Source organism: Pygoscelis adeliae, unplaced genomic scaffold (genome assembly GCF_000699105.1).
Source record: "Pygoscelis adeliae isolate BGI_AS28 unplaced genomic scaffold, ASM69910v1 Scaffold359, whole genome shotgun sequence".
Classification (NCBI taxonomy): Eukaryota; Metazoa; Chordata; class Aves; order Sphenisciformes; family Spheniscidae; genus Pygoscelis; species Pygoscelis adeliae.
This window is the reverse complement of record NW_008825553.1, coordinates 948,326-961,325: the sequence shown is the minus strand read 5'-3', so window position 1 is coordinate 961,325 and position 13,000 is coordinate 948,326. Positions and strand designations below refer to the sequence as shown.

Below are 13,000 nucleotides of genomic sequence, written 5' to 3'. Positions count from 1 at the left end.
GGGCTAAGCCCATATCCACATACGTTTGAATCAGCGTGGACGGCAAACAAGTCTGGGCTCGAGAAGAGGTTCAGCTGGCGCTGCAGATAGACCCAGCAACACGAACGCGGTGCCCAGCATTTCAAAACCGGTGCCCAGCTCTGCCCAATGCTGGCAGAGAAAAGCCAACCCAAATTCCCAGCTCTTCCTTGCACGTTCCCTTCAGTCTGAGCTCCCAAGCCACCCCACCCCCCTATCAAATGGCCCAAAGCAGCCACCCCATGGAGCGTTACAGAAATAGTTCAATGCTGAGGAACACAAACTGGAGGTTTAATCTAATCCCCACCAGAGCAGGCATCTCCAGAGCCTGTGATGGCAGATCTGCCCACGCAGCCCTTCCCCTCGCAGGCTGAGCCCTGAGAGATTGCTCTTGCCACATGGTGTATCGCAAGCAGCTGAAGGAAAAAAGTGTGCTCTACCAGCTCAAAACCCTCCCAGGAGGAACCGTCTTGATTGCATTTGCCAGGAGAATCCCAAATGCCCTGGAAAAGGCCCTCCCGGTTTCACCCAGAGCGGCACGCCGGGAAGCGCGGTGGCACAGACAGCGCTCGCATCCTCCAGGAACGACGCTGCGGAGACCGACTGCCTCGCGGACGAGGCACGAGGAATTTGCTGCTCAGCAACTCGGATTCAAATGCGGGGACGGTTCTCACTGCCAAACCACAGTGTAAACCCCCGGGAATTCAGCTTTAACTAGGACAGACTCGTCTGTTGCAAACCTGATGAGATCATTTCCAAGTTCCTGTCTAACAGGTGCCAGCTCCTTCTGCACCTGCTCTGTGCACAGGGATCAGCCTGCCTCCTCCAAGCTGAGAACATCTGCTCAGCTCCCTCAGAAGCTGCAGAAAAGGTGACTGGAAGAAGGAACCAGGCCTGGACGTCCTGCCCCGTGCCCAGAGCGGGGAACCTGGGCCAGGTGGGAACAGAGAGCAAGAGAACTGCACTTGTCAGTAGGGAGGGGAACCCACAATAATCTTGCAAGTTTATTTCCATATAAAAGAAAAAAAATATCCTCTCTCCACAATAAAGGCAGTAAGACCTCACTCAGCTCCGGAGTTGCACTCCTGGCCAAGCTGGAGGAGTGCGGGGTATTTCTGTCTCTGAGAACGACAGGTTCGCATGCCAGCAGGATCAGCTCAACCATTCCAAGGGTAATGCTGCGTCTCTGGCAGGAATTAACGCTTGGCTTGGGAGGATGCTCCTAGCAGCCTTGCCCCGGGGCCCAGCCCTTACCAGGCAGGGCTGGGGAAGCATGGGAACATGGCGCGATGAGGCCACATGAAGAGGATCTGATGCAGCCGATGGCCTTTGGCTGAGACTTACACGCCTGCCTCATCCCCCCCAAAAAAATGACTCAGCTCGTTCGGTTCAAGGCCACCCAGGACTAAGTCGCTTCCTCGCCGTACAGGTGGAAGCACGGCTGCTCCCCTTCGCCAGCTGGTTTGCAGGCTTACGGCAAAGGCAAGCTGCTGTACTCGCCCGAGGTCTCTGCGTCCCCACTGTCCCCCTCAGTCTCTGCAGCACGGCTGGCGGCCTCCAGCTTCCTTCTCTTCTTCAGATGGTGCAGGTGGGATTTGGATCGTGTGTGAGCTGGAGGAAGAGGCAAACAGAACATTTAACTCTGGGGACCCCGGAAAAGAAAACGCCTGAGCCGATCCCCTCGTGCGGTGCTGAGTGCCCTCCCTTCCCTCCCCTTCCCATTGCTCCCGCACAACTCATTCCCGCAGAAGAGTGAACTCCCAAGCCCTGCCCTGGCCATTTCTCAGGGCACTTCTAGGCCAAACTATTGGGGCTCAGAGGGGGACAACCCTTCCAAGCCTTCTCCTGACCGCAGGAAGGACGGGGAGAGGGAGAAAACCTGGCTCTGTGTATGCAGAAGACTCCAGATTGTCAGGGTTCAACTCTCCCAGCGAGTCTGCTCCCAACCGAGACACGACACCAGGAGGACGGGAGAAAGGAAAGCGTTACCAAAGAGGCAGCACATTGCAGGATGCAGGCGAGGTTGTACAACCATCCGCCACCCCATGGAGCGCTGCCAGGATCATTTGTAAGCCTAGATGCCTCCACCACAGCACTGGGGATATCCCGTACATCTATCTACAGAGCGGATAGGGACGGAGCCCGGAGCATAATTCTGCTTTTGCCTAACTCCAGGGCGAGGCCCCCAGCTACAGGAGCGCTTCAGCATGAGTCAGACGGGAACAGAGGCATAATCCCCAGGATGTAACTTGTACTGACAGAGCAGGGCAGCAGGAGCTGCATTTCTGTTTGAAATCACGTAGTTAAGGACAGTAAAACCTCCTGTATCAGTGGTATTATCTAAGTAGAAGGCGCTTTGTCTAACCAGACCAATGTATCATCTTAGCAGGGCGGTTTTGCTGTTTCCAAGAGATCAGAGCAGCAATTAAAGCAGCAAACTTTTCAAGCAGGGCCTTAATTAAACAAGGGTATGTGCTCACTGAATCAAGGCCCTCAGGTGTTTTCCAGTCATCCTTTTCTGCCAAAGGATGAAATTACATGCAAAGCTGCTGCTTTATCACAATGCTGTAGGGTCACCCTCAGCTTGAAATAAAGTCTCGCCTCTTACAGTTTGTCGCAAGCAACACCAAAGCGTAGAGTGGCTGGAAGAAGCACTGATTTCTGCTGCCGTCCAGGGAGGTGTGCTCTTGTAGGTCCATACAAATTGTAAGATTAGGTAAAATTTAAAAATCTTCCAGAGCCAGTGGGGTACTGGGAAACAGTTCCCAGAACTATCTGTAACTTGACTTAAGAAAACAGACCAGATTGCAGATCAACTCAGCTCCCACTACTGTTTTCACATCCCTTTGAGCTTTTACATTTTGCAGTTACAAGTAACACCCAGGTTTTGGACCATTTTCCTCCCACCGTCCAGGGATTTGAGCCAAATTCAGCTGGATGCAGAGAACAGCTGGTCTTGGTTGAGAAAGGTATTGTCACCATCTATCAGAATTTGGGATGACATCCCTAAAGGACATGTAGTTGCAGCTGCAGTGTTTGGGGGGATCTTGAGGAGTTCCCACTCCGTCATAAAACTTGCTGGACCTGGAAGAATGGCTCAGACCCCGATAACTTTCAGAGTCCTCTAGTTCTGGAGTAGGTAGAGCTCCTTCAAAGCACCTCCAAGCTGAGACAGCTGAGACTGGCTAAAATAATAATTACACTTACAAACTGATCTCACTACAATGAGCTTCCGATTCTGAGCCAACTTCCATCTTTGCTTTCAGCAGTTCCCTGGAGCAATAGGAATAAGCGAGGCGTTCAAATCCAACGACCTGGGAAATTCATCTTTGCATTGTGTCTGCATATACTGCATTTGGGCAACACATGGAGATTTACCAGTTTCATTCCTGCAGCCAGTTTCTCCACTACTTTTTGTTTCTGGTTCTCAGCATGAGCCTCGCAGCACAGATAAATTCACTGAGTTAATCTGATTCCAGCTGAGCTCTTTTAAAGTAAGTCTATTGAAAATAGAAAATCCCTTTCTATTACCATTACCGCCAGGAATACTTTAAAAAAAAAAAAAACCTACAAATAGGAGATATTGGAGCAAAACTGAGCTATTAAAAACATTAAGAAATTTTCATTTTACACAACAGAATTTTAGAAGAAACAAATTTTTTCTGTGCTTTTTGACGAAGTATCTAAAGCGCTGAAAAGGACCAGCAGCCCTGACTAAACACAGACAGCTCTGAGGTTTGATGCTACGTATAGATCCCCATGTCTGGCGTGACGGCAGAGAGCGGCAGTGTTTACTGGGTGCCGGGGAAGGGGGGGAAGCCCGACAGATGGCTGCTGTGGCACAGCTCCTGCACCCCCTCTGGGCTTGCAAATGGCTGCTTTCATACACGGGCTGTAAACAATCCTTGAAAGCCCAAGATCATGTGCTGAGGGTCATCCGACCAAGCAGAGACAGCCAAGGAAGCTGCTCTCCTCCGGAGAACCGCCTCGCTCCATCCCTCCGCATAACTGCGCTCGCTGGGCCCCCTCCCAGGTCCTCTCCTCTCCCCCTTGCTGGATCCTACCTGCCCACTCCCTGTCCCCGATGATGACTCTGTCGCAGAGCTCACACACGCGATGACTCCGTTTGTTCTCATGTACATCGTACGCCATCTTCACAGGCTCTGCTGGGGGCTCACGTCCCTGTAGATTAAATAATGCCTCAAATTGGTTTCTACTATGAGAATTTGCTTGGCTGTGTTCACTTTGGTAGAGTTTAGGCTCTGAACTTGCCACACCCAGACACTAAGGTTAGCAGGACAGATACTGCAGTTTTACCATGCAAGACAAGCAGAGTACTGGGCATTAGGAGAAATTTTCAGCTTACACAACAACCCTCTGCCACTGCAAGGAAAGCCCAAGGCTGGACATGGACACAGACAGCCCTGCTCATGGGAGAGACTAAGTGCCGAGTTATGGGGCCTGGAAACTACCAAGAAGTTGCCTTCTCAGACACGGCTCATGTGTTAACTCCAGTTACCCGGTACCTGGATGAAGCTCTCCACAATCTCCAGAGCAGGTTTCAGCACATCCTCCTCCCACCGCAAGAGATCAGACACCTCCAAGCCATACACCGGGGGCACGTTGGGCCCGGGACCTACGGAGACACAGAAAGGCAGGTCATCACCAGAACCTCCCCAGCATCATGTCCCAGCACCCACGGGGCTACGCTGTGACCAGGGGGGATCTGCCCTTTCCTATCTAGCTGTCCTTTAGCGTTCAGAAGGAAACAGCACCAGCCCTTCCAGAGCCAGAATTACCAGAGAGCTCAGCTTGGGGGGCACCATCCTCGCAAAGAGCAAGAACACCTAAGACCTCAAGCAAGCGTCTTCGTGGTTGTCTGCCTTCGGGACAGCATTACGAAATCCGAGCACACTGACAGCCCGTCATAACAGCAAACACTTCATCACGGCCGTGGTCCACAGGAGGCCGCAGAAGATCAAAAGCTAGATCCAGGCACAAAGCCATCACACAAAGCTTACAAGGAGATGCAGACATAGAGCCTGGATGAGGAATCTGCGGGTGCAGGTTCCCACTCAGAGCTGTAATTGTTTGTGCAGCTGCAGGGGTCACCGCTCCCGGCTCACAGTAGCAGGCCACGGTGGGAGATGCTTTACTAACGCCTCGACTTGACAAGGCACGGTTTCAAAGCCACCCCCTTCGGCCTCCCCCAGCCTGTCGCGAGGGCACGGGGCGCTCACTGCAGGCCAGCCAGGGCGAGACAGCTGCAATCAGGGAGCGCCCACTCCCTCCAGCGACAGTTTTCCAAAGAAACAGTTACAAAGTTTATTAAGCTGTTGAGTTTAAATATTCATTTTAGCTTCCCTTCAGGTTAATAGTGGATCCATTTGAAGTTGATTTCTAAACTTCAGCTGACTTGAAAAGCATCAGAATTTTACTCTCTGTTTCCTCTTTCCTGTCTTACAAAAATAGTACTTTCCCTTTAGCTATTGCATCAGGCGAAAGTATGTTTTTGAGGGATTACTGTACATGCATTACATACATGCAGCAATACGCCCATGTTGGTTTCCCACAGCCTCACTTTTATTTCTTGTCTTGACCTGTTTTAGAATTTAATCTCTCCTATGTTTCATTTTGGGATGAGACAATATTAAGGAAGAGGTGGTTGTTTTGGTTTTTTATTTGTTTGGGAGTTTTAGTATTTTGGTGGTTTGGTTTTTTTTTTTTCCAGAGGAGAAGGGTCGTTTTTAACATCCCGCTTCGCCTTATTTGGTTCTGCTTTCTTAGTGGGCTTGGAAGGGTAAAAGGTACAATAAACTTCAAGCTTTTTGAGGTTCTCACTGAAGGGATTTGAAGCTTGGTATTTTTTTTTTTTTTTTTTTTTTTTTTTTTTTTTTGAGCCGTCGGCAGGATAGGCAGCAGGGGTGCTCCAGCCATCATCATCTACTGCTGCCCATCACGGGGCTGAGCCTTTGCTTGCTTTGTTCTGTTGGGGTATTAGCAGTCTTGATGGCACTTCTGTTGGGAGGGGAAGATCTTCCCTCGACAGGCAGCCAGGGGTACAAGGGAAGCAAGGAGAAGGAGCGGCTTCCTGAGTGTCTGGGCAGATGGGCTGTGGGTGAGTTAAACGTGGACAGTGCTGGGTGGGCTGTCTCAGGACGGCCGAGCGGCCGCTCTCCTTCCCGTATGTTCGGGTTGCAATCAGGGCAGAGCCTGGCGGGTGGATCCTGGAGGGATCTGGGTGGCAGCAGACACCTGCAGAGCCAGGGCAGCCTGGGCCAGCCAGAAGAATCCAGGCAGGATCGTCCGATCTCTGCTGGACTCACGTGTCCCCCCCCAACACATGCTGCCCCAAAGCAGAGGAGCCACCACTCTCCTTTCTTGAGCTGGGAGCAGGGGATGTGCCAAGGAGGGATGAGAAGAGATGCGAGAACAGGGATGGTGAGGCAGGGCAGGAACAGAGGACTTACGTCTCAGGAAGCGGTTTCGGACCCACTTGTTCTGCCTCCGGGCATATCTCTTGGTGACCTGTTTCAGGGCCTGGATCCCTTTGAAACAGAAGGAGTGAAAAATAAAAACAAAGGTCAGCACAACGCTGCAAGCTGAGCTCAGAGCAGCGTGAGAAGAGGCTGTCAGCCCCGGTGCGAGCAAATCACACAAGGCAAAAGTTTGTGCTGGATGGTACCATGCTCGCTTAAGGGAAGTATTTCTACTGACAGTCTGGAGGTCTCCGAGCCAGCAGCGAGAAGTGGTCATCGCAGCAAAGCAGCCAAGGCCTGCCAGACAGAGTGTAGGGGCAGCGGCAGTGCAGAAGGGTTGGACAAGGTGTCCCAAATGCCCCTGAATGAACACTGGTTGGAAGGGGCCCAAAACCTCAGCCCTGAAGCTTTTAGCAGGTAGGACAAGATGTTCAGGGGCTGCACTGCTCTCATAACGCCTAACTGAATACTTCTCTGCGCAAACGGAGCCCAGGACTCCTTGTCCTACCCACAGTGGGCCCAGAGGATGGTTTACCACTGTACAACCTTTCAATATTTAGTACCAGACTCATTGTATCCCTCCGTAATCATCTCCTGAGCAGACACAACAAGATCCTTCAGCACCAGGCTTGTTTTCAAGCTTTTTATAATTTCTGTGGTTTCCTCAGCCTCCGTCTCCACTTTGCACTGAACTCTCCTGGACACAGACCGACTCCGCCTGGGATCTCCGCTGTGCTGAGGAGCAGAGCGGCTTTCTCCTCTAACAACAGCGCATCAGTTCAGACACTCCAGAATGACACATGCCATCGAAGAGTGCATCACTATTGACTCACGCTGTGATCTGCTAGATCCCTAGATCCCTTCCCACCATTACCAGATGCTGAGTTCTGCTTCGTTCCTTCTTTCTAGCCCTGTTCTCCACAGCATTCACATCCCAGCTGGGATCCCATCACCCAGGTCACTGGGGAACCAGCTCTAGATCCCACGTCACGCTGTGCCCTGTACATCTTGCAAGGAGGCCTGGGGGAAGGGAGGGAAGAATTGCTCTGGGTGTGCTCAGAGACGCTCTCCAAGCACTGGAAAAGGAGTCCCTGCTCCCCTGGGCTGGCAGAAGTGGAAAATGCAGAGGGAAAGGTGCAGCTCAACCACAATAAGACCTGCCCCGAGGTTTGAGCTTGGTTCAGACCATTACGCAGCGTCACCTGGACTTGCGTGGGGCTGAGGGACATAGGGCATGCAAGGTGCTCCTCTCACCTTTTTGCAGCAGCAGAGCACTGGTCTCGGGTGAGCAATTTCCCTCACTGATGAGGTACTCGTGGAACTCCTTGAAGCCGATGGACTGGAAGATGCCGTGCTGGTAATCCTGCCTGGAGAACAAGACAAGAGACAGGGGTCAAAGCAGCCTCCTTCCGAACAGTGGGAGACCTCAACCCTCCCCATAATAGCTCAGGTCTCTGCATCCCACCCTGCAGGACCCCCACAGGTGACACAAGCCCACGGTGTCGGGGGACAAGCCAAGCCAGGCACACACAGGAGGGCAGACTGGTGGCTTCAGTGACAGTCCACGTCAGCTTTGCTGTGTGAACACTCAGGCAGCACCAAGTAAATTTTACTGAGGGGAAATGTCACCGCTTGGCAGATATGGTCCAGGCAAAATTAATTCAATGCTGAGACCCACCGGGACTCTGCTGTTTGACCAACCCTGGTCTAAGGGTTCTGGCAGGGAAAGCCAGGAAGTGCTGGAGGATCTGGCTGGTTCAGACCTCTCCGCTGATGGTGCCCCCACAGAGGCAGGCACCCGTCCCCTCTGCCTGCCCTGCCGCAGGAGCAGGCGCTGCCAGGAGAGGGCTGGGAGCAGCGAGACATGAGCAGCGATACATCCATTGGAGCTGCTGCAGGGAGCGTCGGTCCGGGCCCTGCACGGGTCTGGCAGGTGGGACTGGGAACAGAAAGGGAGATGGCTTCTCACCCACCGGTTCTCGGCCACCTTCTCTTGGTTGTAGCGTCGGTGGAAGTCCCGCAGCTCCTCCAGCAGTCCCGCAGCCAGCATGTCATCCACCCGCTTCTCCAGCCGCTGGTCCAGAGCTGGGAGGAGGAGAGCAGGACACACTCAGCCGCTCGGTGCTGTGCCCTCAGGAGGCCCACAGCTGGACAACGTGCTAGGACTCGGTTCGGCACTGCCAGCCTCCCGATCCACCTGAGGAAGGCAGAGCCCAGCAGGCGAGAGGAGCGAGTCCTCTGCAACGTCCACTGATGCCAAAAGAATTGCTGCCTTGTTCAGGGAGGAGGCTGGGGCAGGAGCAGGGAGTCAGCCCTAACCCCGCATCACCATGCTCAGCCAGCCAGGAGCTGAGCAAAGCCCACTCTCACCTGCCTGGTCTGCATGGAGCCACAAGATGCAGGAATGTGGGTATTTCAGGGGCCCCCCTAAGGGTCCCCCACCTTCCTCCTCCTGCTGCTGGTGCAAGATTTCACTATGGGGGATCCCTGTCTCTTCAAACACTTGGAGGCTCCTGTAAGCAGAGACAGACAGAGCTCAGAGGCTGGGTGAGGATGAGCTTTTCCATTTCCCCAGCAGCCTGGGGGGCTCCAGCAAAGGGAACCGCAGACACTCGCTGCAATCCAACCCTCTCATGTGGGGGGAGGGCAAGTTTCTGCCCCGTCCTGTGCCCGGCATCTGGAGCACACCCAGGTCCTGGGGGTGCAGCGCAGTGCAGAGCACAGCAATGGCACCCAAGGAGCCCAGAGCACAGCCACCCACTCCTGCCTGGCACTGGGACAAGCCCTGCAGGGGCCAGGGTTCTGGCTCCAGCCCTGCCCTTTCCAGCCAGGCAGGGCTGCAGGGAAGGGGCTGGCACTGCCAGTGCTGCGAAGCATCACTGCCAGCTCAGCCCAGCCCCGCCAGGGAGGTGGAGGAAGCTGCGCAGGGTGCCCATCCCTCTGTCCCCTTGCACCGTGCGAATGGGGTGGGCGGCGTTCTGCTCCCCCTGGGCCAGGGCTCGGCTGGGATAGGCCCGCCAAAGGAGCAAGCCTGGTCTTGCTGCCATGCTGTTCCCACAGAGCTCAGGTATGTTACTCAGCAAGTAAGACAGCTTGCTCTTTAAATAGCTCCAGATAAACCCTGGTGCCGGGGCACCGCAGCGGGAGCAGCCCCAGTGCAAGCAAGCCAGGAGCAATGCGCTGTCCTGGACACCAAAGGCAGTTCAAGCTGGGGGCTGCGTGGCCAAAAGTCTCAGATCCCAGAGAGCTCCCCAACACCAGTGCTCCAAGGTCCCCAAGCACCTTGCTACGGGGTTAGGAGCACCTGCCTGGGATGGGATAGCCCATCCCGCCGTGTTCCCAGGCACACAATTCCCTCGGGAAGGGGTGCTGGGCCCTGGCACCCCCCGCCCCCGGCACGCCAAGCTCACCTGGCCACTTTGCGCTTGTCATGGGGGTGCAGCTTGGCCGCCATCTCTGGGTCCACCTGGCTGAGGCGGCGATGGAGCTCGACACCGTCCAGCTGCTCCAGCTCCACTTTCCTGTCGGTGACCGGCCCGGGGGCCATGCTGGCCTTCTCCTGTGGGGTACAAGGCAGCCCTGAGTCAAGCCACTCACCCATGTGCAAGGCCAGCACAAGCAAGATGATCCCCCAGACCCACGGGGTGAATGAGGGGCTTTTGGTTCTCCTTGCCCCACCCTAGCAGGGGGAGCACCATGCCCGGTCGCAGGAAGCCTGCCCTGAACATGGGGCTCACCCCTTCCCGGAGGGATACGCAGCCCCGCAACGGTACCTTGGTGTTGATAAGGACCTTCCAGAGCAGAGACTCGATGTAGTAGTTGGTTCCTCCCACAACAATCGGGATCTTGTCTCGGGCAAAGATATCTTCAATGTGCCACAGTCAGGGAGCGTAAGCAGAGATGCATGGCAGGGAGGAAGGGCTGCGGGGAGCAGCAGCCTGGGGCCCAGACCCCACTCTCCCAGCCCCAAGGAGCCAGTGAGGCTGCAGGTCAGGGTTATAGGTGTCCCTCATCTCTCACTATCCTCTGCTACCTGTGCCAGCTACCACCAAAACTCAGCGACACCCAGGGACTGCCAGGGAGGGCAATACCCAGCTCAGCATTGTTGCAGTGCAGCAGAGATCTTCCCCAACCAGCCGTGAGGAGGGGCTGCCCTGAGCATTAGCTGGGTGAAAGAAGCTCCAAGCGCCCCCGCCAGCAGTATCCTCTGAAAACTGGAGTTCGTTGCAATGCGGAGAGCCCAAGGCTGATGCAAACACTGACCTTTCTTGCAGGCCTGGCTGTGGAGGGGGGAAGTCCGTATCTAGCTCGGCCAGGCAGGCTGCAGCGTGAAAGGATATCAGAGCCACGGCTTTGTCTCTGAAATCCACCACTGTGTAGTTAGAGACAAGGGGATCCACGAAGCTGATCATGTGGTGTCTGCACAGACGCTGCTCCTGGGGAGAAACCTTGTTCGTGATGATGTCCAAGCCCTTGTACACCTGGGGAAGAGAAGAGCCTGTCATTCACCTCTGTGTCCCACGAAACCCCCACCAACCACCGCTCCTTCCCCCACGCACAGCCGCTGCCTGCCCCTATCACCCCTCCAAGCCCCTCGCCGGTCTCTGGAGAAGCAGGCAGTACAGGCGAGGTACGTGTCCCATTCAGGCGAGGCAGCAGGAATCTTGCCAATGCCTGCTACTGCCAGGGCCAAACTGCCACTCTCTGGTGTTTGTTCCTGCCCACGGGAGATGAACCATGAGTCCAACTGCTCACGACTGCTTTCCTGGTCTGATATAACCCTGCAGTTAGGGATGGAAAGGCTGATTGAGCGATCAGAGAGCGGTGTCAGAGCCCGGTCAGCGTAACCAACCAAGCCTGGCTCCGAAGCACAGACCTCCAAATCAATGAGGGCGGCTGCCTCCAAGCTGCCAGCTCCTCATCTGCTGCCATTGTAGCTAAAAGCAATGGCGTGCCTACCTCCAGACACCTGTCTCCAGCACAGCAGCGAGTCTCGTCTGGGGACAAGGATCACTGCTTCCCATAACACACAAAGATCTCTCTGGATGCAACATGCAACTTCATGGAGCCTCCTAAACACACACAAACGGTCTCAGCTCATGCACACCTTAAAAGCCTGACATACTGCCTGCTGCCTGCTCTCACTGAGCTGGTCAGGTACAGAGAGGAGCAAAACACATCGGTGCAGGCCAGTGACCCGAGGGGAAAAGAGGCACTGTCCTGCACCAACGTGCCAGGAGACACTGGTGAGCGCAACCAGCAGCATCTCGCTGCTTCGAGGTGTGTCTTCAACCTCGAGTTCGGGATATACAACCTTGAAGAGCACTGCCAAGAGATGCTGGCCCTCAGCTAGACAGCTAAAAGCAGAGCAGAAAGAAAAGCCACCCAAACCAACACCTCGGTAGCATTCTTGGTAAAGAGCCAAGGCAACCTGCGATCCCAGCAGCACGGATCCGAGCCACAGCCTAAATCCACCCTCCAGGCTGCATAAAGCAACAGCCACAGCCCAGCCCACAGACCCAGGCAGTGCAAGTATCGGAGCTGCCTCAGCTTGGCGTCCCATCCCCACGGCTTGGCTGGGTCCCGTGAGCAGACAGCCCCTTCCGATGGGAGCATCTTTCACCCAGGAGAAAGGAGGAAGGCTCCTCGCCCTGCTCCCCATGGCAAGCAGACACAACCCTCCTCAGCGTGGGGTGCCCCTGTGCCCTGGCACTGCCCCAGGCATGCCTGTCAGTGGGTGCTGCGAGGCTCTGCAGAGCTGCAGACAAACAGGGATCAGAGTGGGGACGCGCACCCCAAGGGTGCTGGCAGCAGGCACATGGTTGCAGCGGGGCACATAAAGCCTTTCTGTCCAGCCCAGCTCTGCGCCACGCCAAGGACTGAGCACCCTCTGTGCCAGGCAGTGGCTAAGGCTCTGCTTTGTGCCGCGGTATCAGGGAGGATGTTTAGCTCTCAGGACCTCCCCACTTGGAGCAGTCTCCCAGCTTGGAATAAACTGACCTGATGGGAGAAGAGACTGAAAATGGCTGTACTCATTTCCTCCTCCATCACCCAGGAACCACCCCAGCCAGAGGGGCCAGACTTCCAGAAACAAATTTCCCCTTAATCCCCTCTGAGAAGCTGCCAAGCCTCTGGCGGGAGCGCAGCCTCCACCCACTGCCTCCCCTGGTCCCAGGCAGAAGGACAAGGTGACACAGAGGTGACCCACGGGCAGAAGGCACGGAGCGGCAGCAAGGGACGATCCGAGGTTAGTGGAGCAGGGAAGCCTGATCCCTGCCTGGAGCAGTCATGCGAGCTGCTGGGGCGGCTGAACCAGCTGCAGCCCGGCAGACACTCCCCACCTTGCTTAACTCTTGCACTCGCTACTTGGAGGGCAAGGGCCAGCTCCTGCTCCCCGGCTCTCAGCGCAGAAAGGCTCGCCTGGGGGCAGGAAGCAAGGGGGGAGCGGGAGGGCAACCAAATGCTCTTCCTTTCTGCCCTGCAGAAACCCAGCTGGCTCCAGG

General features: G+C 55.3%; 1 protein-coding gene across 2 annotated transcripts; it reads right to left on the bottom strand.

Annotated features, from left to right (window-relative positions):
• Positions 1-989: 989 nt before the first annotated feature.
• Positions 990-10,981, bottom strand: TRIT1 (tRNA isopentenyltransferase 1). 2 transcript variants are annotated; one of them, XM_009332151.1, is made up of 10 exons: positions 10,838-10,981; positions 10,271-10,369; positions 9,908-10,056; positions 8,868-9,010; positions 8,471-8,582; positions 7,752-7,864; positions 6,489-6,566; positions 4,545-4,654; positions 4,083-4,200; positions 990-1,629 (listed from the first exon to the last, which is right to left on the bottom strand). In XM_009332151.1, the coding sequence occupies exons 1-10, from the start codon at positions 10,907-10,909 to the stop codon at positions 1,490-1,492; spliced, it is 1,134 nt and encodes a 377-aa protein (XP_009330426.1). In that variant the 5' UTR covers positions 10,910-10,981; the 3' UTR covers positions 990-1,489. The 2 variants fall into 2 exon arrangements, with proteins under 2 accessions (XP_009330426.1, XP_009330425.1); XM_009332150.1 differs by lacking the exon at positions 10,271-10,369 and having other exon boundaries at positions 10,761-10,920.
• Positions 10,982-13,000: the final 2,019 nt, after the last annotated feature.

Bases quoted from the DNA above. Each gene is read 5' to 3' on its own strand.
- TRIT1 (XM_009332151.1), bottom strand. From the start codon at position 10,909: ATGATCAGCTTCGTGGATCCCCTTGTCTCTAACTACACAGTGGTGGAT. The intron at 7,865-8,470 runs GTGGGTGAGAAG...CTTGTTCTCCAG, and splicing joins GAGAAGGTGGCCGAGAACCG to GCAGGATTACCAGCACGGCA. The intron at 4,655-6,488 runs GTAAGTCCTCTG...GTGTCTCCGTAG, and splicing joins CCGAAACCGCTTCCTGAGAC to GTCCCGGGCCCAACGTGCCC.